Source organism: Cryptomeria japonica, chromosome 9, assembly GCF_030272615.1.
Source record: "Cryptomeria japonica chromosome 9, Sugi_1.0, whole genome shotgun sequence".
In the NCBI taxonomy this organism is placed as follows: domain Eukaryota; kingdom Viridiplantae; phylum Streptophyta; class Pinopsida; order Cupressales; family Cupressaceae; genus Cryptomeria; species Cryptomeria japonica.
The window spans coordinates 520,334,272-520,354,959 of NC_081413.1; the positions used below are offsets into that span (position 1 = coordinate 520,334,272).

The 20,688-nt window shown below is 35.8% G+C and overlaps 1 protein-coding gene across 1 annotated transcript in view; it reads right to left on the bottom strand.

The window, feature by feature from the left end:
* LOC131066900 (calpain-type cysteine protease DEK1) overlaps positions 1–20,688 on the bottom strand; it is a 117,306-nt gene that overhangs the window by 10,198 nt on the left and 86,420 nt on the right. The window contains exons 27-31 of the mRNA XM_059211069.1: positions 4,708–5,088; positions 4,381–4,518; positions 2,935–3,171; positions 2,357–2,847; positions 2,156–2,219 (exon numbers count right to left, since the gene is read on the bottom strand). Of these exons, the coding sequence (XP_059067052.1) occupies positions 2,542–2,847; positions 2,935–3,171; positions 4,381–4,518; positions 4,708–5,088 (1,062 nt within the window). The 3' untranslated portion in view covers positions 2,156–2,219; positions 2,357–2,541. The remainder of the gene's footprint in view (positions 1–2,155; positions 2,220–2,356; positions 2,848–2,934; positions 3,172–4,380; positions 4,519–4,707; positions 5,089–20,688) is intronic.

Here is a 20,688-nt window from a genome sequence, read left to right on the forward strand (position 1 = left end):
CATATACATATACATATACATATACATATATATATATATATATATATATATATATATATATATATATATATGTATATGTATAAGTATACATATACATATGTATATATATACATATACATATACATACATATTGTCGTATACATATCTATATACATATGCATGTGTATATGTATATACATATATACATATGCATGTGTATATGTATATACATATGTATACATATACATATGTATATGTATATGTACACACACACACAGATATATATGTGTGTGTGTGTGTGTGTGTGTGTACGCATATGTATGTGTGTGTCTGTGTGTATATATATATATGGTACACTACACAACAAACCCAAAATTAAAGACATTATCCAATTGATGTGTCAGTAAATATTCCTCCTCTTTTGGTGCATACAAGATAACAATGAGTATCATTTCTTTTTTTTTGGCGGGTGGGGAAGTGGGGCAAAGGTTGACTTTTAGGGTTTTATTTGAATTTTTTCTGTTTTAAATGTGTTTATCGGGGAATGCCATGAAGCCCTTGGGATGACCAGAAAACATCAGGATGCGCAAGGAACAAAGAGGAGCTCCCTAAAGGACCAAAAAGGAGGATTCATCCCCTCAAAATTCTCAGGACCCTAGGACATGTGAGATGTCACCCAGACCCATAAGGTTCAGGTTTGCCATGAAACACTACATATAAATAACTTCATTAAATCAATATGTTAAATGTCCTCATTAACTTCTACACACATAAATGATATGGATGTTTAAGATATCTGCTTCAAGCTTCCAAGTAATAAAATTGTGATAATGGCCTGCCCCTCGACCCCATGGGGGCAGCTGTATCCCCAAACCAGAGCCCTGCCATTGCCCCTCCTCAAGAGACTACATGGAACATGTATTCATAGTCACAATGAAAAGAAATAGATGATTATTATTTTATTGTTATCTGTCTTTTGCTAGGCTTTGTTTCCATTTCCCAATTTATAAAAAAATTGCATCAGATTTACTTTATAATCTTATGTCTGATGTGTGGTAATGACTGTTGTATTAGTTGTATTAAGTGTATTAATAATATTAAACTGTATTATTAGTATCCATTGTATTAACAATATCAAAATGTATTAACCCTATTCAATTGCATTCATATTATTAATTGTATCAGCAATACTAAACTGTATTAACAATGAAACAGCAGGCATGCCATGTTGTAAACAAGCCTCATACCCGTAATGTTTCTCAGCCTTAGTGACCGCCGATCTCTTTCTTAATCTTATGCTTCCGTATTGTCTCTCTTTTCCCCCTCCAAAATTTCCTTTCCAACATGATCTGCTGGGCCTTCTTATACACGTAGATGCTGATGTGAAGGGTTGTGTGGAGGGATGTGTCTCCCTCGGTTTTTTTAATTTAAGTTTGTGTAATGGTACACAGCCTTAATAAGTATCGTCCTTAACATAATGGATCGCTGCCTTTGTCTTATAAATAATATATTATTTAATAATCATTAGATGATTAGTCATTATTTAATAAATGGTTATTCACTATTTTATAATTTATTGCTGATAGAAATAAATGGATGATTTATCACTTAAATAAGTGTATTGATATTTAATCATATTTTAATTAAATTTTTATTTTTATTCTTTTGTATTTTAATTTTATTATTATATTATATTTCAAAGTGGGGACATCATACAGCCCAAGAAGAAAATATGCTGACTAGTTTAGGGATGTTAACAGCAAAACATGTTTTCAACATATTCCCCTCTAAGTGCTCCTCCAGTTTGCTCACCTTGTATCTTTTCATGCAGCCTTTCCTCTGCAACTGCATTCGTCACACAGAATCAAAATACTGTATCTAATGCGTGAAAATTTGTATAAAACTCTTCAAAGAAAATCAATTTTCTTCAATTACAAATCCGAAATCGAATCATGTAAAATAATACATTCTGAAAATTTATTAAAACTCTTCAAAGAAAAATTGATGTTGTTCAATTACACATCCAAAATCTACTCATGTAAATTAACACATTCTGACTTAATGTCATGTACATATTCAAACAGTGTACTTAATTGTTTGTTTCTTATTTTGCATGAGCATAAAAGCAAGAGATAGAGAAAAGATCGAACAAGAAACCATAAAGTTTTGTACATACCCCGTCAAAAGATGTATATGCTGCACTTTCATTTGAATGTTCACCCCGTAGATAATGTGCATACCTGTTTCCATGGCAACAAGTTCCATTGAGAGGTCATATGAACCACAATATCATCTACTGTCTATTGTCGGTGGAACTTAACTGGGAAAAAAAAGAGTCTATTGTCAGTGGAACATAACTGGGAAAAAAAAAGTATACCAGTGCAGTGCAAAATCGTGATGATTTGAAGACTACAGATGTCTCAATCAAATGAATTACCAAGGACCTCCCCTTTTGGGGTCAGAGCATCATGGGAGTAATCACATGCCATTTTGAAGCTAGTTCCTAGAGGTGGAGAACGTCACATCTTTATGAGGGTAAGACACAAGAACTTCATTTTATGATCATAATGGTTCCAAAACAATAGATGCCTTGGTGAAAACGGAGAGCACAAAGGGAGCTTCCTCCCCAGGATATCGTGTGGTCGGCACTATTGTGTACCCCTTTGGATATGGTTCCAGGTCATACTCCCAAGCTATTTCACGTGAGTTTACATAGTCTGTAACACCAACTACATCCTCACGACACATGTCATAGGCCCGTTTTCCACATGTCTTGAGGATACCCATACCAATATGAAACCTTGAAGTGTCATAACTAGATTGATAATTCCCAAAACGGGCCTTTTTTCTGGATGAAAAGTTCACACCCTGCAGGCTCCAACAGCAAAGAATGCATTGGTATTTTACATGTAAGGAAAGATATGTGAAACATGTTTCAAAAGAGTTTTTACCCACTTGTGTAAGAGTGATAAAAACATGTATGTCAGAATTGGCATCAGCTCCAACAGCCTTCAATCGGAATTGTGGATTTTGATGCCATGTATAATGCAACTGGGAACCACCAGCACTGCATCCCCTCCATTGACCATGAACGGAGTGGCGCATTTCAGAAGGATAGACACGACAAACATATATAGATCGAAAGTGCAGCTGGAAATCTTGCCAGGACATCCAGAAAATCCCTTCTTGTGCCTGCCAAGGAAAACAGATTCCTCATTTTTTTGCCAACTATATGCCAAAACAGAAAATGGTTTATTAAAAACAAGAATAACAGTTTCATTATAGCAAAAGTTCAATAACAGTAACTAACAGATGAAGAATAACACACTTCTGTGTACACTTTTACCATATACAAGCTTACAAATACAAACAGAATTTAATTTAAAATCTGACACCAAAAAACTTCTAAGGAAAGATCAAGTGAACAACTAAAACTTGACAATGAACCAAAGAAGGGCAAACAAAAATAGTATCCCACTCAGTTGTCCAAAAAATTTAAAAATACCAATGGGAGTACATTGCTAAGCAATTAAAACAAGCAGCAAGGTAGGGTATAAGTTATCTTTTAATACAGCCTCTTCTCTGTACGGGTTCAGGTTCAGGGATCCTGTTCATGGGTTCGCTAAATTCTGGGGGGGAGTTTGGATTCAACCGTACAAGGAACATCACATAGCAGCCTAGAAGCATGAATTAAGATCAGAATATCACATAGCATCATATAAACAACAATACCATCATAAACTTGTTAGCTATAAGCAATCTGATACGAAAATTTCCATTCTATATTTTTTAGCATAAAGTTTTGATCTAGTATTATTTTACCTGTTGACCACTATGTATGCTTCACTCTGTTCACACTCAAGTTTTGGATGGTGATGTTGATTCTTTTATCTTTCATATAAAAAAATAGATTATAAATTAATCTTTATTGGGTTCACCATTTGACAAATTATTGATTTAGATAATATGAAATCTTTTGGTCAAGTACATCCAATTTTTCAAATTACTTCTGACAGTAAACCATGTAATATAACTTATTATTCATAATTTATTTAACTTGAAAATTGATAGTAATATATCATACATTTAATTTCTTTTTGAAATAAAACTCATTTTGAATGCTGATTACATTCCTGTTATTAAATTGATGAGAATCATGAGATTGCTATTGAATAGAAAATAAAGCCCATTCCATAGTTTACAAATGTATCACGGTAGCAGAGTTTTTTTTTGGACGTCACTGATGAAGTACACCCAGGCATACTGAACCAGTACCTGGATACGGTTTGAACCGAACCCAGATCCAGCCAGTAATCCTGGCTACATGGTAACAAAGTACACAAGGAATTCAAACCTCAGACTACAAAATATGTATTTTGTCCTCAGAAAGCCAAACAATACCTGAGGAGTAAATTTTAATTTGTGCTTTATCCTATCTGTCCACTCAGGTGAAGAGTCCGACCATGGACCATTCCATTCCACTTCGTTTGCCCAAGGATTTCTTATTTGGACCAGCTTGTGATTATCAACCTCACGCACCTGAAACACCAAATTTCATATGCATTTGTATTACCCAGGAAGAACAGTCTACATTAAGAATTTTGTTAAATAAAACTATGGAGTACATAGTGTTCAATTAATTCCTAGCAAATTGCTAATTGCTAAAGTATGCTTCAAAACACAAAAAAATAATACTGAATATTGCCATATACAAAACAAAACAAATACCTCCAATAAAGAGTAAGCATGCCCCTGAACAATACCACTAGAAGACACATGAACATCAGAACCTGAAGGGCTGCCTGCTCCGAGAAGAAATCCTTCTTGTTTGAAATGCAATAACTGAGACCATAGCTTTCCACTAGCAAGTTCAATTTGTGCATGAGCACTTCTCATATCTATCTCTTCACCAGCACCTCCAGTAAGGTCAACAAGAGCATCCTGAACAAAGCCCCCCTCCAGGGCTTCATAAGACCCATGCAATTTTGCATAAGCCTTTTCTAATATTGAGACCCACAACTCATTAACTTTCTTGCTGGTAGCAAATGCAGGCTTCCCACGAGATTCACAAGGTATCCAATCATCAACAACAACTGGAACCCATTCTCCCTACACAAAATACAATTTAAAATTGGCATTTAATTTTGATAATTTCAAACCAGCTATGACACTTCTTCAGTTTCGTGTTTCTCAAATAAATTGTCACATATTTATTTTCACAAAATCTGTATGTTTATTTTACATTTAACAAGTATTTAGTCTGAGAATAAGACAGATAAGTTCTCAAAAAACTGGAATCTAGCCCTAACCAATTACAAAAAAATTCTTTGCACTTGTTGAAATATAGATCAATTTCAGTTAAACACATAGAACTAACTATTAAATTCTTTCTTTGCCCTTCCCATGTCTGAATTTTTCTTCTCCAAATTTCAAATTTTGATATTGTTCAACAATGGTCTCATTCATGGTCACCAGCCTTCAATACACTTTTTGTACATTCTGATTCACTATCCTATTTCTTTCAATGCCACCAGTTCTGTTATGCTTGGAATTTCTTTTCCCCTGCTTATAAAACTCATCATACGCTATCTTGTTTCCTGCCAGGTTTTTCTTCCTATAGACCTTGATCATTTAGTATCACCAGTTTGTCACAAGACGCCCTAAAGAAAAGAAAAAAAGCTGCCAGGTTTTTCTTCCTATAGACCTTGATCATTTAGTGTCACCAGTTTGTCACAAGATGCCCTAAAGAAAAGAAAAAAAAAAACCAAATCTAGGCCCTTGGCTCCCTTAGTTAAGTGCAGCCAATTCAGTGCAAAAGAAATTGAGGTTTGATCTTTGTACACTCAACTTGCATTTCTTGTCACATAAGAAGCTTGATTACGATGAGGGGGCAGTAAGCAATTACAATTTAACTCTTTAGTGTGCTGACTTAGACATTATTATTGCACAAATTACTGAAACCTCTTTAGATGAGACAACTTCTACATATGACATGCCCACTGGAAGTTGCATTGTAACTTATTGTGGTTCAGATGAATAAGTCTACATCCATGATGCAACTAAAAAGGGTAGTCAACGAACCAAAAATCATTGCACATATCAAAGAACACGACAACAAAAATTTAAGTGAGAACGTAATAAAGATTGCATCCTCTATCCAGAAACAGATCAACCCTCCTCTTGGCTCTATTGAAATAACACCCTTCATCTTTTTATTCTGTCACTGCCTTTACAAAAACACAGCACCCCCTCTATTTCTCCTAGAAGAAGCCTACTGGAAAAGGCCTACCTGAATGAAGCATGGGAGATTACTAATCAATGTATTGCTCACTACATTTATAGCAATTCTACTGCCTTTTAACCTTATAAAATCACTATATGGGCAATGAATGTTGACACCAATTGCTAACATGTACTAGTTACACTATTCCCAAGTATGCAAAGGAGTGAACTACCTTACTGTCAAGGAAAAATCTCCCTATGGTGAAATCAATACAAGCAATCAAGAGAACATGATTTGTTTAGGGAGTGTCCATCACAATAGACGGAAAGGATTGCAAAAATAGCCCATTAATTAATGTCATCACAGTGTCTCTGAAGGGAAATGGTTTTTAAGAAAAATGATTGTAGGGTTAAGTAAAGCCTACAAACTTCATTGCCAAGATCCTCATAGAATCTACTAGCATAGTAGGCCCCTAAAACATTGTCTAGGTAATATCGAACAGCACTAAAAATTGTAGGGCGACAAATTTATTAGTGAAGACTATATGTGGACATATTTTTTTGACATCATGGGAGTGGACAAAAGATTGGCACATAAATCAAGTGGATCCAAAATATCTAAACTAAGGCTAAGGAGATCCAAATGTTTGTGACAATTCATCATATGTCAAAAGCCATCTTCAAGTCCTCTTTCATTTTTTAATTTACTTTAAGTTTGCTATAAAATGAATTTTAATTGTATAATATATCATTAACATTTTTTTATTTTTTATTTTGTTTTACTTTTTTCTTACACCATGTTAAATTGTTGAGACTCAATTTGCATCACACATAGTCGTCTTAAAACAACTTGTGAAGGTGCAAGAGACATTAAAAAGCTTGGGAAGCCAATCAAATATAGAGAGAGCCCACAAGGTCAAAGGATTGATCCTCAATGATGATTGTTGGACTTACAATGTCGAATATAATGTGTTTAACTAAGCCCAGCATGAATGTGATCAAATTTATTGATACAAATCAACTATTTTTTGGTAAAACTTATGCTTGGATGCACTCCATTTTTTAAAAATAAGAACCATAATGGAAGCCAAGGAGAATTACACCACAAAAGCATTTTTCAAAAGACTGCAAAAGTTCATTGTTAAGCATTGGAACAAAGATGACTGCTAGGTCCCAGGACCACACACCTGCAACCTTAGAATATGCTTGCTACACCTTTAGGGCCAAGGGAATCTTCAAAGGATGAAAGTGATGTTCATCAACAGATTGAGGATGAGTAATGGCTTACTTTCAGAGTGGATAAGCTCTCCTTCACTTTGAGCTCAGCTTAAACCCAAGAGGATACTATTAGAGGTATGCCTTAAGAGGCATTCAAATCAAACAAAATGGGCGACCAAAATAACAACAGAAATTATACCCAAACTGCACACTTGACCACTATAACTATCACTAGGTCAAAAGTGACTAGCTACAATGACCTCTTTATAGCTACTAAATATTTTGCACATGCATCTGCAGATAAGAACAGTGTTGTGATTATATCAAATAGTTTCATTTACAACTTCATAAACATTGGCAAAATATGAATATAATGAAAATGACTAACAAGTTTTACTTAAAATTTTCTCTTATTTTGTTGTTGAGTCGTTCATGAACAGCATATAGTACATCTATTTCTTAGTTCCTAAAACTAATAGTTTTTTATTTTGATGATTTAAAATGGCATGTGTAAGGTTTGAGTCTTCATGACTGTTCCCTTAATGGATAGCAGAGCCAAATGCAACCATTAAAACAACAAACAAGAAGTTGCAACAAAGGTATGATATTAAGCTATCTACTTAATAATTCTTCATCAAGCTCACAAACATTCATAAGCAACACAGAGAAGACCAATACAAATATCAGCTTGCATTGATTTAAAGTTATACAACATTGATTCCCTCTTGTTTGAAACATTCCAAACCACCTACAACTAATCACAGAGATATAATTTCAAATATCTACTTCCGTAGCTACCCTTCAAAAAAAATATGAATAAACAACTCCAATCACAAAAAGAACTAGCAATTTCGAAGACCCTAAAAAGCTACATATGCATGTTCTTAGAATACCCTAAATCATAGATGGACTACTCGCCGAAAACTCGCCGAGTTTTTGAGCCTGGCAAGTAGTAATGACTTCTACTTGCCAGGAAAACTCGCCGAGTTTTTGGCGAGTTTTTGCCAAAAACTCGGCGAGTCTTAAAGAAAAACTCGCCAAGTTAGCATAACAGCCGAAAACAGCAAAAAATACATGCATTTTTTGTTTTTCAATGCGGTTTTGGGCTGAGAAGGGGAAAACTCACTTGGAAGGGCCACGCCGAGAGCGCACTATGCCCTCAAGTAATCGCCGAGTTTTTTGGTCTGTCCGTCGGGATTCATATATGGAATATAACATTTAAGTATAAGAAAGAACTTATACTTTAAGTTATATTCCATACATACTGTCAGGATGTTTGAGAGTGGTTTCGGACCTCCAGGAGTTATAATGCAAAATCTAGTTTTTGGAGGATTCTTCAATTTTCCAGACTTAGTCAAATTTCAGGATCTTTCGGCAATGCCCCTTGACCCCAACTTGGGGGCGCTGCCCCCAAACTTGCGTCGAAAAATATAGGGGGAAACTGCGCTGATGGAAGTAGGGAAAATTTAACCTCCAAGTCTGATTAGGCTCCATATAACAACATAATTAGCATTGAAGAAATCTTGGTATTATACATTTTAGAGTTGAAAGTTTGAAACTATGAGTATGAATGATGAAATTTCAAATATGATGAAAGTTTGAAACTAGTTTTAGCTAGAGCTGGGAAGAGGAAGTTGTATTTACTTTTGGTTTTACAAAAACTATTTACTATTTTGCTTCCAGCCATCAGCATTTCTCATGAGGATGCGATTTTGTAGACACTTTGCATTTAAATATATCTAGAATCAGCTTGTTTCTTTTGTGTTATCATTTATTGACTCATTGGATGCATCTTCTCATTAAATTTTGCAAAAAAAATACATTTTTTATAAAAATTAAGCATGTTTTTACATTGCCGAGTTTTTCTCGAGTTTTCGCCGAGTTTTTTTCTCAGGGGCTTGGCGAGTCGAGCCGAGTCGCGAGTAGTTCAACTATGCCCTAAATTACCAATCCTTTGAATTGATGAAAAATGTGTATGCATATAATCAACGTACATGAGAAATTAAACAGAAAACGTGCAAATCTAGCACAACAAAGATCGCCCGCACCCTAGCAATCATGTCCATTAATGCTATATAAACATATAGAAAATCATTCTCTAGGCATTAACCATAACTTTGAGCATCAATGGCCTGTGCATTTGAAGGCTATGACAAGAAAATTGCTTGCCAAATCTGCTGAAATATCATCCTAGAGACAACATATCACACATTAGCCTCTAAAATAATAAACATGGCATTACATAGAGCATCCAACCTTTACATTCCTTCCTTCCTTTAGACCATTACTCTTCTAATTAAAATATGTTTTTTTAGTGCCAACAAATCAGATCTAGTTATTGCAAAGCACTGTAGATGCATAATGGCATACTGGATAGTTTGGGAGGTAGGTGGGGTTTACAGGAAAAATGGTGGGTGATTTGACCTATCAAGGGTCGAGGAGACTCCTCGCCACATACATTTGATCAAAGCGTCAAGGTTCGACAATGACCAAGAAGTTATGCCAGAATAAGGTGTTGAATGGGGAAGGTCCAAAAGAGGAACCCCAACGAGGTAACATAGTGAGATGTCAAGATCGAGGGCAAGGATGCTAATGAGCTGATATCGAGGTAGACACAAGTCCAATATTCAAGTGATGAAAAAAAATTGAAGGCAGTTAGTCAAATAGCAAGCCTAAGGTTGTTTGCATGTCTATCAAGATGAGGAAGTCCACAATCCTAATAAGGAACAAAGGGAAGTAGGGGAGGGCATAAACTTTAACAACTCTAATCCTTTGCACAAACTTAGATCTTTTAATCTATAACCCTCACACTAAACTTTTTGTGTTGGGATTTTGACCAGTATAACACATTACAAATGCATGTAGAATAACAAAGGATAGCACATACGCGATTTTGACCACGGAAGACCCACTTAAGACATCTCAAATAGATTATGAAAGGGGTGCGAGGTACGGTCAATTCACACAAAAAGGGAAGGAATTGAGTAACATTTTGCACTATACAATTGAGTGTCAAAAATGACCACCCCCATGCATGCACTAATACTTGTTTTTTCCCCAAAATAGTACAACACGAATATAATTCTCTTGCTAAGAATGGTGAAAAAATATAGAGATCAAGAGATTGATGGTGGGTGCAAGGAACTATCAAAAAAAAACCTCAAATCTAGATGAACTAAGTATTGTCTTGGGTGAGTTTGACCTCTTTATATCTTCAAGAAATCATGATGTTTGAAGTTTTCACAACATCTACAAGGACAATCATATATGGAGGTACATGCATGGCCAAGTTTTGATTTTCCTAAAACATCTTCCAATAAAAATGTTATCTTAGGTACTTGTTTTCTATTTCCAATTAACTTTTCTTTCACTGCTATATATTATAAATGTTGTATTAACTTTGCAAGCAAAGTCAAGTTGCAAATATTTCTTTGACCAAGTAAAATTGGAGTACATACTCATTTATTGACTCAACAACCAATTGGTTACAAGAAAAAGAAAAAAAAAGAATTTTGTCCAAGTGCATTCCATTGTGCATCTCTTGACATATTAAAAAAATATTACAAGAAAGCAACTCTAATTTAAAACGTATCTCCCAAGTAAATCAACTCTAAAAAGCTTTTGTTGCACAACTTGCCTAGCTCATTTTGGTTGATGTAGAATTTACACATTACATGCTTACTAGGAGTGGCATTATAAATTTATAGGTGTAGGTGGTTCAAATAAACCAATTGTTGCCTTGATGCTCTTAATCTAAGTTGCTGGTTCGGGTTCGAGTTTGAGGATCCAATTTGCCGGTTCAACTAATTTTTTTTCCTGCGTTTGGGTTCGTTAGTAAAAAGAACATATAAAAAACATGTATATATATGCAACTAGGATGTTTATCAGCTCTAATAAATGCTGATCAATGTGATTATAAATTTGTTATACCAAGACCAGATATATGAAGAAAATCTAAACTAACAAAATCATTAATTTGCAACCATAAAAAACTATTATTTACTTTCATTAATTATGTCTATTGCTTGATATTCCATCTACTATGTTTTTTCCATATGTTAAAAACTTAAAAACAAAATCCAAAGCCTGGGCAAACCCAAGGATGTACCAGGACCAAAACCAATACCCAGGCCGAACCAGGACAAGAACTCAGGCCTACAGGGAAGAACCCGATAACTTAGCTCTTGATGAACAGTAATTTGAAGATTATTAAATTATAATTTTGCATTGACATTTCACATCAAACAAATGAATTATCGAGCACATTACTTTTGCAATTTATATGTATCTGTTATAAGTGTGTGTACGATTGTACTCAATCATTCCAAAGATAGCAACAAAACAAAATATATTTTACAACAAAATCAAACCCTAAGACCGAACCCAAACACAACCTGGCAACTAAAGGCCTATGCACTCAATCCAGTTGGCATATCACTCAAAGATATCTCCTCAATATGGAGAACAAACAAGAGTTTTTCTATTTACCTTTAACATCCAAACCTAAACCAGCAACATAAGTTCAACCATAGTTGGACTACTCGCGACTCGGCTCAACTCGCCAAGCCCCTGAGAAAAAAACTCGGGAAAAACTCGGCAACGTAAAAACACGCTTAATTTTAATAAAAAATGCATTTTTTTTGCAAAATTTAATGAGAAGATGCATCCAATGAGTCAATAAATGATAACACAAAAGAAACAAGCTGATTCTAGATATATTTAAATGCAAAGTGTCTACAAAATCGCATCCTCATGAGGAATGTTGATGGCTGGAAGCAAAATAGTAAATAGTTTTTGTAAAGCCAAAAGTAAATACATCATTACAAATTACAATTACAACTTCCTCTTCCCAACTCTAGCTAAAACTAGGGGAGAGGTAAAACTAGAGGGTCTAGTCCTGGAAGTCTGCAGTGGGCGTGATTGTGCCTCCTCGCTCGGTATGGCTGTCTCATCCTCCATCCTGGATGAAGCTATGTCTCCACCTGCTTGTGGCACTGGCAATGACTCCTCATCCTCATCCTCTTCCTCCTCAATGTCATCCAGCATGAAACCAAATCCATCCCCCTCCTCCTCCATAGCTTGCCTCTCCAAATCAGTGCTTTCATCCTCAGAAAACAATGGAGGTTGCTCCTGTGATGTCCAATCATTGTAAGGATCTATATCATCCAAGTCAAGTGGACCACCTGCTACTTCCTCTACCTTCCTTACGCACAATCAAAGATTATATTGCACAAAGACAAGGTCATATGAGGTGTTTTTGAGCTAGCTTGCTCCTCTTCTTCGTGTCGATGGCTTCAAACAAGCTCTAATTGTGCTCACAATTGGATGAACTACAAGGTTGACATAAGATTCTGAGGGCAATTTTTTTGAGATTTGGGGTATTTCCACCCCAACTTTGCCACCAAGCATCTGCAAATTAAAATTAGGTTGAAAGTAGCACCCCTCGCTGGGGTCTGAGGGTGAGAAAAAGAGGGGTAGAGAGATAGGTCTAGATCTTGGTGGAGATCTACAAACGCGCAATATTTGAAATTTAATCATTCATACTCATAGTTTCAAACTTTCAACTCTAAAATGTATAATACCAAGATTTCTTCAATGCTAATTATGTTGTTATATGGAGCCTAATCAGACTCGGAAGTTAAATTTTCCCTACTTCCATCAGCACAGTTTCCCCCTATATTTTTTTACGAGGGTTTGGGGACAACGCCCCGCGAGGCCAAAAATACTTTTATTATTTTATAAAGGCGTCAGGTGTTATAAAGTATAAGAAAGGAAAAAGACATATTGAAATGCCACTTATACTTAAATGTTATATTTCATGTGTATATTCTGATGAAGAGAATGAAACTGACCTGAAAAAACAAAAATTGATAATTTTTTGACATGTTTGGGCCTCTTTTTTTAATCTAGACGAGTTTTTTAAAGAAACTCGCCGAGTTTTTGCGGAAAACTCGGCGATTACTTGGCGAGTTTTTGTTGCGAGTTAAAGTTGTAAAAACTCGCATAGCTCAAAAACTCGCCAAGTACTCAGCGAGTGTTCCATCTATGGGTTCAACAATGCGTCTACCTATCTAGATAAAAAATCTTAACCTAAGAGATTGATACACAAAAGAAATGTGTAAATTAATTTTCCCAATTGCCCAAATCCATGCTTTGACACAAACATGTAATCAACAAAAGTTGTGAAATACCACAACTATTGATGTGATTAGAATTTAGAAAATACACCCACATGAGATATATTAACTTATATGATAAGAAGCATACACTAAAGGCTGAATTTTGCGAGAAAATTGTCCTTAAATAATCAAAGAATTAGTCAACTAGAGAGCACAACCCAAATCAACAATGTGATAAGCATACCATATGCTAACAAGGGAGTAAAGTAAACCCTAACCCACATATCATCTATTTGACCCATAAGGCACTTAATCAAGTGCCCCATAACCATAATATGCATCAAATTATTATGGTTTTTAATGAATAAAATGTTAATTTCCCTTATTATCATGGGCATAGGTATACAAAATTCCTTTTGTACCTATTGCAAAAATATTTTCCATGAAAGTTATAGAAGTCAAATATTGTCAATAAAAAAAAAGGCGTAGACTATTATAAGTTAGCTTTCACAAAATTTCAAATATATTCTAGACATTCTTATTGTATTAAAACTTAGCTTTCAAGAGCAAATTACAAATGTAGATGTCATTTTATATTTTTATTTTTCAAAGGAAAGAGGGGGAATATATTTTAGAGAAGCAGAAGCACTCATTAAGCATATACCACACTAAATAAATTCTCTTTTTTTTAAAGGCATTCTGGTTTTCATATAAAAAAAAGAGAAAAGAAACAAATTGGTCACATAATCCTTGGACAGCCAAAGAACTGTGTATTACAAAATATAAACTTTCTAGTGATAAGGTAACGAGTGAGCAGATGTTCACTACCACTAGCCACAACAATGAGAAAGAGGATAAGCGTCAATCCTCAACAAGAAGCTCAAAGATTTACCTGAAACCTATGTTATTGGATTCTTGTACCCAAGGTCTCAATCCCATCCCAACTGATCTAGGAATTGGTTCAGTGATAGGGGCACTCAAAGAGTGACCAAGGCACATCACCATGGCACCTAGCTAGCTTGATATCTATCCTTGAGAAAGTGAAAGTACCAAAATGTCAGTTGAAGAGCCATAGAACACCATCAGAATGGTCCCCTAATCACCATGTAAGCCTACGGGGACCAAAGTCATAGGCTAACCTCTAGAAATAGTTGATGCTTAGCAAGGGGGCATTACAATCTGCCCTCCTCAAAATTGCTTGTCCCCAAGCAATTCACACTTGTACACCATGGTCCAATACTTGGATCACAAATGAGCCTATAGAATGCTCCACCATATTTTTGTTGTATCAACTAGATGAAACTGAACTCAACTCCTCTGATAATCACTATCAACATTTGTAGCAATCTACCAACCAAATGTATTCCTAGTTCCCATAGCCAACTTAGAAGTCCACCATTCCCAGTTCCTACTGACTTCCATTGCATCACTCTGTTAGAAATATCATTCCTTGCATCATCATGAGCTATATCATCATATGGATACCAAAATATAGCATAATGCAACATGAACCTAAGAGTACAAGTATCCCTACTCAAGCTAACTTTGTTGGATATCCATCCAAAACTGAACTGTGCCATATGGTCTTGACAAGTGTCCATTATTTGTATACAATACATCCACTCTAGGCAGCTGGTATAGCTCAGGTCAGCACTCAACCATCTGAAAATCAGGCTTACGGGTACGTTGCTGCTGTCATTAAATGGTAGAATCTCCTCATCATTCACCCACCATGGGCTGAAGTGACAAGTCCATGCCTCCAACTTCATCCAAACAACTGCCAACAACAAGGTACAATCTGAAAATTCGATGAGCAGCAAAGTAGAGCAGCCATCAGCCATCAAGATATGAACTGAGACCCAATGTATCGAGTCTGAAATTCCTTCTTCAACTAGCTTCTCTATGTGATATACTTGTTCATCAACTCATTCAAGGCTCAACAAATTCAGACTAGCAACGTTTTTATTGCACCATATACAGTCTAAATTTGAAAGCAACCTCAAGAGGGACATGATGTCAAAACGCCCATATGCCATATGTATTCCAAAAGTAAAATCAAGAGATGACATTGCCATGAATCCCGTGGAAGTATTACACAATGACATGCTTGGCTCTTCATGAATTTGCCCATGCTTCATGACAACAAGATAAACGAAATCAAATGTGGATAAGAGATTGCTGTTCATTATCATAAAACTACCCTTTGTTTCATACTTTCCCAATTTTCCTTCATTGATGTCATTGTGAATTGCTGTCCTAAAAGTAGTTTCACCGACCCCGTAGCTGCAAACCATCTCTTTGTGTGAAGCTTGTTCCATCAAATGATGCAATGTTGTAACATATATAGACTCCTTCAAATCTTCAAGTGGCTTATCCATGGTTGCATAATCAATCATCACACATTCACTCATTTGAAGAAATAGGGATCTAAGGTAAGCTTCCCTTTGTTGTCTTGCTTGATCCATGTGGTTGACTTGTTCTTTGACATCTTGAAGGTTTTGTCTTGCATGCACAAACACTAACTTATCCTCCCTAGCTCTATTCATCCATCCATCATATAAACTTCAGGTCTTCGACAAATCTTCCATGCTATGAAAGATACAATCAGACCTCTTTTGTAGATTGGATCTTCATCAAAAACATCATGACTAACTCTTGAATATTGAGAGCCCTCATTAGGAGACTCAATAACCCTTGCATCTTCATATTTTAAGACTTCCATCTCGTGATTGCAAGGAGATAAGTCACAGCTGATGTGACTCAGAAAATTGGAATTTGTTTTATACCTTAGCATAGAGTCATCAAGCACCTCTCCCTCATGTGAGGTTGACCATCAACAAGTGCTGATTCATGAGATATTTCCAACTGAAAGTCAAGCGTATCATCCATTATAAATGTTGTCACATGGCTGCAAGTTACGTCTTCATTAATACCCAATGGCTTTTCCACATGATTCCTATCCAATCCCTCTTCCATAATGACATCTCTATGAAGTTTTAAACCTTTATCATTGAATGTTGACTCATTAAGAGTATTTTCTTGTTTTGTCCTCTACCTCATTGCTGTAAATTACACTTTCGATTTCAATTCTATGTAGCTCTTCCATCCCTTTTGACTATTTGTGTGATTTCAATAAATCTAGCATTATTTTCCTCTTCCAAAGGAGTGGCTGTAATAGATGATTAAGTGTCTATCTTGGATGCTAAATCATGTTGCCAAACTCAATTGTAAACAAAAATCATCAATTTCCTTTTCTTATTTTTCAAACATCTTGGTAGCTTGATCTCTATCCTTGAGCAAGTGTAAGTAATCAGCCTTTATCATTTCAATTGCCTCTTTGATAGGTTGCAATTGTACATGAGAGATCCCACTTTGAAGACCTTTTTGTCTTTCCTCCATTTGTGTCTTACCTATGAGGTTTTCAATGGCTATGTGTGTGCTATCAATTCTTGTCAATGCTTGTACTACCTTGTCATTGGAAACCACACAATGATTTTCAATACCATAAGTCCATGATCAAATTCATTTAAGTGACTTGAGCTGCCACCTAAAGATTTTTCTGATTCCTCTTCCATTTGAATGAACATTATTTCCATCAATAACCTCATCACTTGAAACCTTAGAATCTTCTTGTAGCCATGGTGGGGCAGCATTATGATCATCACAAGATTCCCTCTTTTCAGCGTCAAATTCTGATTCAGCATACCTGTCAAACTCATCATAGAGATTTTTGAATACTTCACTTGCAAATGCATGAAGTGATTCTCTTTCATTCTTGCTTTGTCATGCAGATGTGGCTTATCTTTATAGTGAATCTTTATATTGCTGCATAGTACAAGCTAACCTCTCTTTGTGCTACAAATGAAATCTCTCTGTCTCCTTCACGGCGTGCAGCTCTTTAGGTCCTTGATTAAAATCAGTAAGGTGAATTTGCTCATTAAAGATCATGTTTTTCAATGTGTCTTCAATGGCATGATTTTCAAAATCAGCTTCCTCTAACCTTTCCAATGCTTAACTCGTGAATATAAGGCTTGTCAACAATATAGTCAAGCAACGAATCATCAAAAGAAACCATGCTCGTCCCTCTAAGCATTTCGATATCAAAACACTTGAATCACAAGGCCTTATAGCTTTATTAATTTGTTTTAAACAAATAGGCCCATAAAGCTCCCCATTAGTTGTTTTTCCTTCAAACCATTCTGAAACTCTGTCATACATTCGTCATAATTAATGACAATATCTTCTTCATAAAAAAGTTTTGTAAGTGGATCTTCCTCAATTTCAACATACTCTCTTTCTGAAATCTCAAGTGGACCAATCTGAAAGTCTTCATACTTAAAATCAGCTTTGTGTGATGACAAGTCAGATTTGTTCTCATGAACTAAATCAATGCCACCAATGCACCCTCCATAAACTTGGTTTGGTAGTCAAACCAAAAGCCATCTATGACACCATCACAAGTAGCTATATTGAAGACTTCATCCTTACTTCCTTCAACAATCCTGTCATCTCAAAGTGTGTTAAGAAACTTAGCTATGTAAACCTTTGTACTAGTGTCACCAACTTCGTTGGATAGCTCTAGAGATGTATTCAAGGCTGTCGTTATGTCATTTCTATCATACACAACCATATTTGAAAAATAAATTGAATGAATGATTCAATAATCGGATGATTACATTGAACGATATACACACGTAGAGGTTACAAGACGATGTTCTATAATTAGAGTATAACGTTAAAGTAAAAGATTAAAGAGTTAAACGCTAAATTAAGCATGAAAGCTAAATAAAGCATAAAAGCTAATTAACTAAAAAGAAAAAGCTAAATGCTAAATAAAGCTTAAAAGCTAATTAACTAAAAAGCTAAATGACCATTAAACAGGGAACTAAATATAGGTGACTAAAATATAATTAAATATTCTAATACCCTCCCTTAATGGTCATGCTATCTATCACACCAAGTTGCCCTCTAAATTTGAGAAACTTTGTCGGGCTCAAGAACTTGGTGAGGATATCTGCAGTTTGATCTTCGATAGTAATGTACTGCAGTATCACTGTTCCATCTTCAACATGATGGCGGATGAAATGACAATGAAGCTCCACATGCTTTGTCCGCTCATGGAAGACTGGATTTTTGGCTAATTTTAGAACCCCTTGATTATCACAAAACAAGGGAGTAGGTCCTGGTTGAGACATTTGCATGTCTGCAAGCATCCTACGTAGCCAAATTGCCTCACATGTTGCCTTAACAGTTCCCCGATACTCTGCTTCGGTCGAGGAAAGAGCTATTGCCTGTTGCTTCTTGCTGGTCCATGTGACTGCACCTGTACCCAAGCTGAAAACATACCCAGAAGTTGACTTTTTGTCATCAACACAACCTGCCCAATCTGAGTCTGTGAAACCAACCAGCCTAGGATCTTTGCTTCTGTTGTACAGAATGCCAAAATCAGGAGTGCCCTTCACATATCTAAGCACGCGCTTCGCTGCAAACCAATGTTCAACTTTTGGGGCTGACATGAAGCGAGAAATATAGCTCACAGCATAACTAATGTCAGGTCTAGTGGCGGTGAGATAGATGAGGCTGCCCACTAGTTGCTTGAATGAAGACTCATCCACTACAGGTGAATCTGATTTGGCTGATAATTTGAGCCCTATCTCCATAGGTGTAGATGCAAGTTTACAATCTTGCATTCGAAACTTATCTAGTAGGCTCTTGGCATACTTTGACTGAGAAATGAATATGTAGCTATCAGTCTGCCAAACCTCTACACCGAGACAATAATGGAGAAGTCCCAAATCTGTCATATCAAAATGCTGACACAAATTCTGTTTGACCTGCATGATCAGATGAGCTGCATTGCCAGTAATGATGAGATCATCAACATAGACTACTACAAATAGAATATCATCACTGGTATGTTTGACATACAAATTGGGATCTGAAGGACTCCTTTGAAAGCCTTGATCAATCAAGTACTTATCAATTTTGATGTACCATGCACGAGGAGCATGTTTGAGGCCATAGAGTGCTTTGACTAGTCTACATACCTGGTGTTCCTTACGGCAACCTTGAAACCTGGAGGTTGCATCATGTAGACTTCTTCCTGCAAATCACCATTGAGAAAGGCACTCTTGACGTCCATTTGATGGACTTTCCATCCAAATTGAACTGAGAGAGCTCGAAAAGAGAATTTACGATTTTGAGGAGACAATCGAAAAACCAAGAAATCTAAGGTTACAAATCCTCGTTTTTGTGGAAAAAAACAGTAAAACCCATAGCTAAAATATTATGCGAATATCGCGGATTACAGATGAGATAATTTTTAAGGGAAAATTATAAACCCTGCGAGCAATTTTTGAGGAAAAAAAGTGAAAACCCTCCCATGATTTTTTGTGGAAAAAATCAGAAAACCAACAGACAATTTTTCAGGAAAAAATCGTGAAAACTCTGGGACCTGTAAGACGAGGTCTGGCCTAAATCAATCTGATAAAGGTAACGATATTCAGATATCGTGAACATGCACTATTTCCAGGTGTTGTGGCAGTTGTTGAACTTTTGACTATGTTCCAGCATGATGTTGGTCAAAGATGCCATCACAAAAATCAGAATAGAAGCAGCGACACAAAAAATCTGAAACCCTGGAGGAGAATTCTGGCACGAATTCTAAAGCGCGAATTTCGAGGTTTGGATGAAACCCAAAAATTAAAATTTTCTGCAAACTTAAAACCTAAAAATTTTCCTGAAAATAATCAAAAAAATAATAATAATTTGCAAAAAATAAAAAAATACCTCTAATTTTTATATTTTTTGTAAAAAAAAAAAAGAAAAATATTGACGATTTTTTTTCCAAAAAAAACGCAGAAAAAAATAGGGGCAGAAACCCTAGGTCTGATGTACAACATAAACGGCGCCCAAAAGACACCAAAATTCCCGACGTCCATAGAAATCGCTGATTGTTTTCAAATTTCAAGGCAAATTCACTGGCACAAAATTTGAGGCACGGAAAACGAGGCACCCAAAAAAATCTGAGACCAACCCAAAAAAGCTCTCGAAAAACCCACCAAGAATCTGAAATCAAAATGCAGATCTCAAGGCTCAAAAATCAAGGCACAAAAAATGATGCACCCAGAAAAATCTAACAACGACCCGG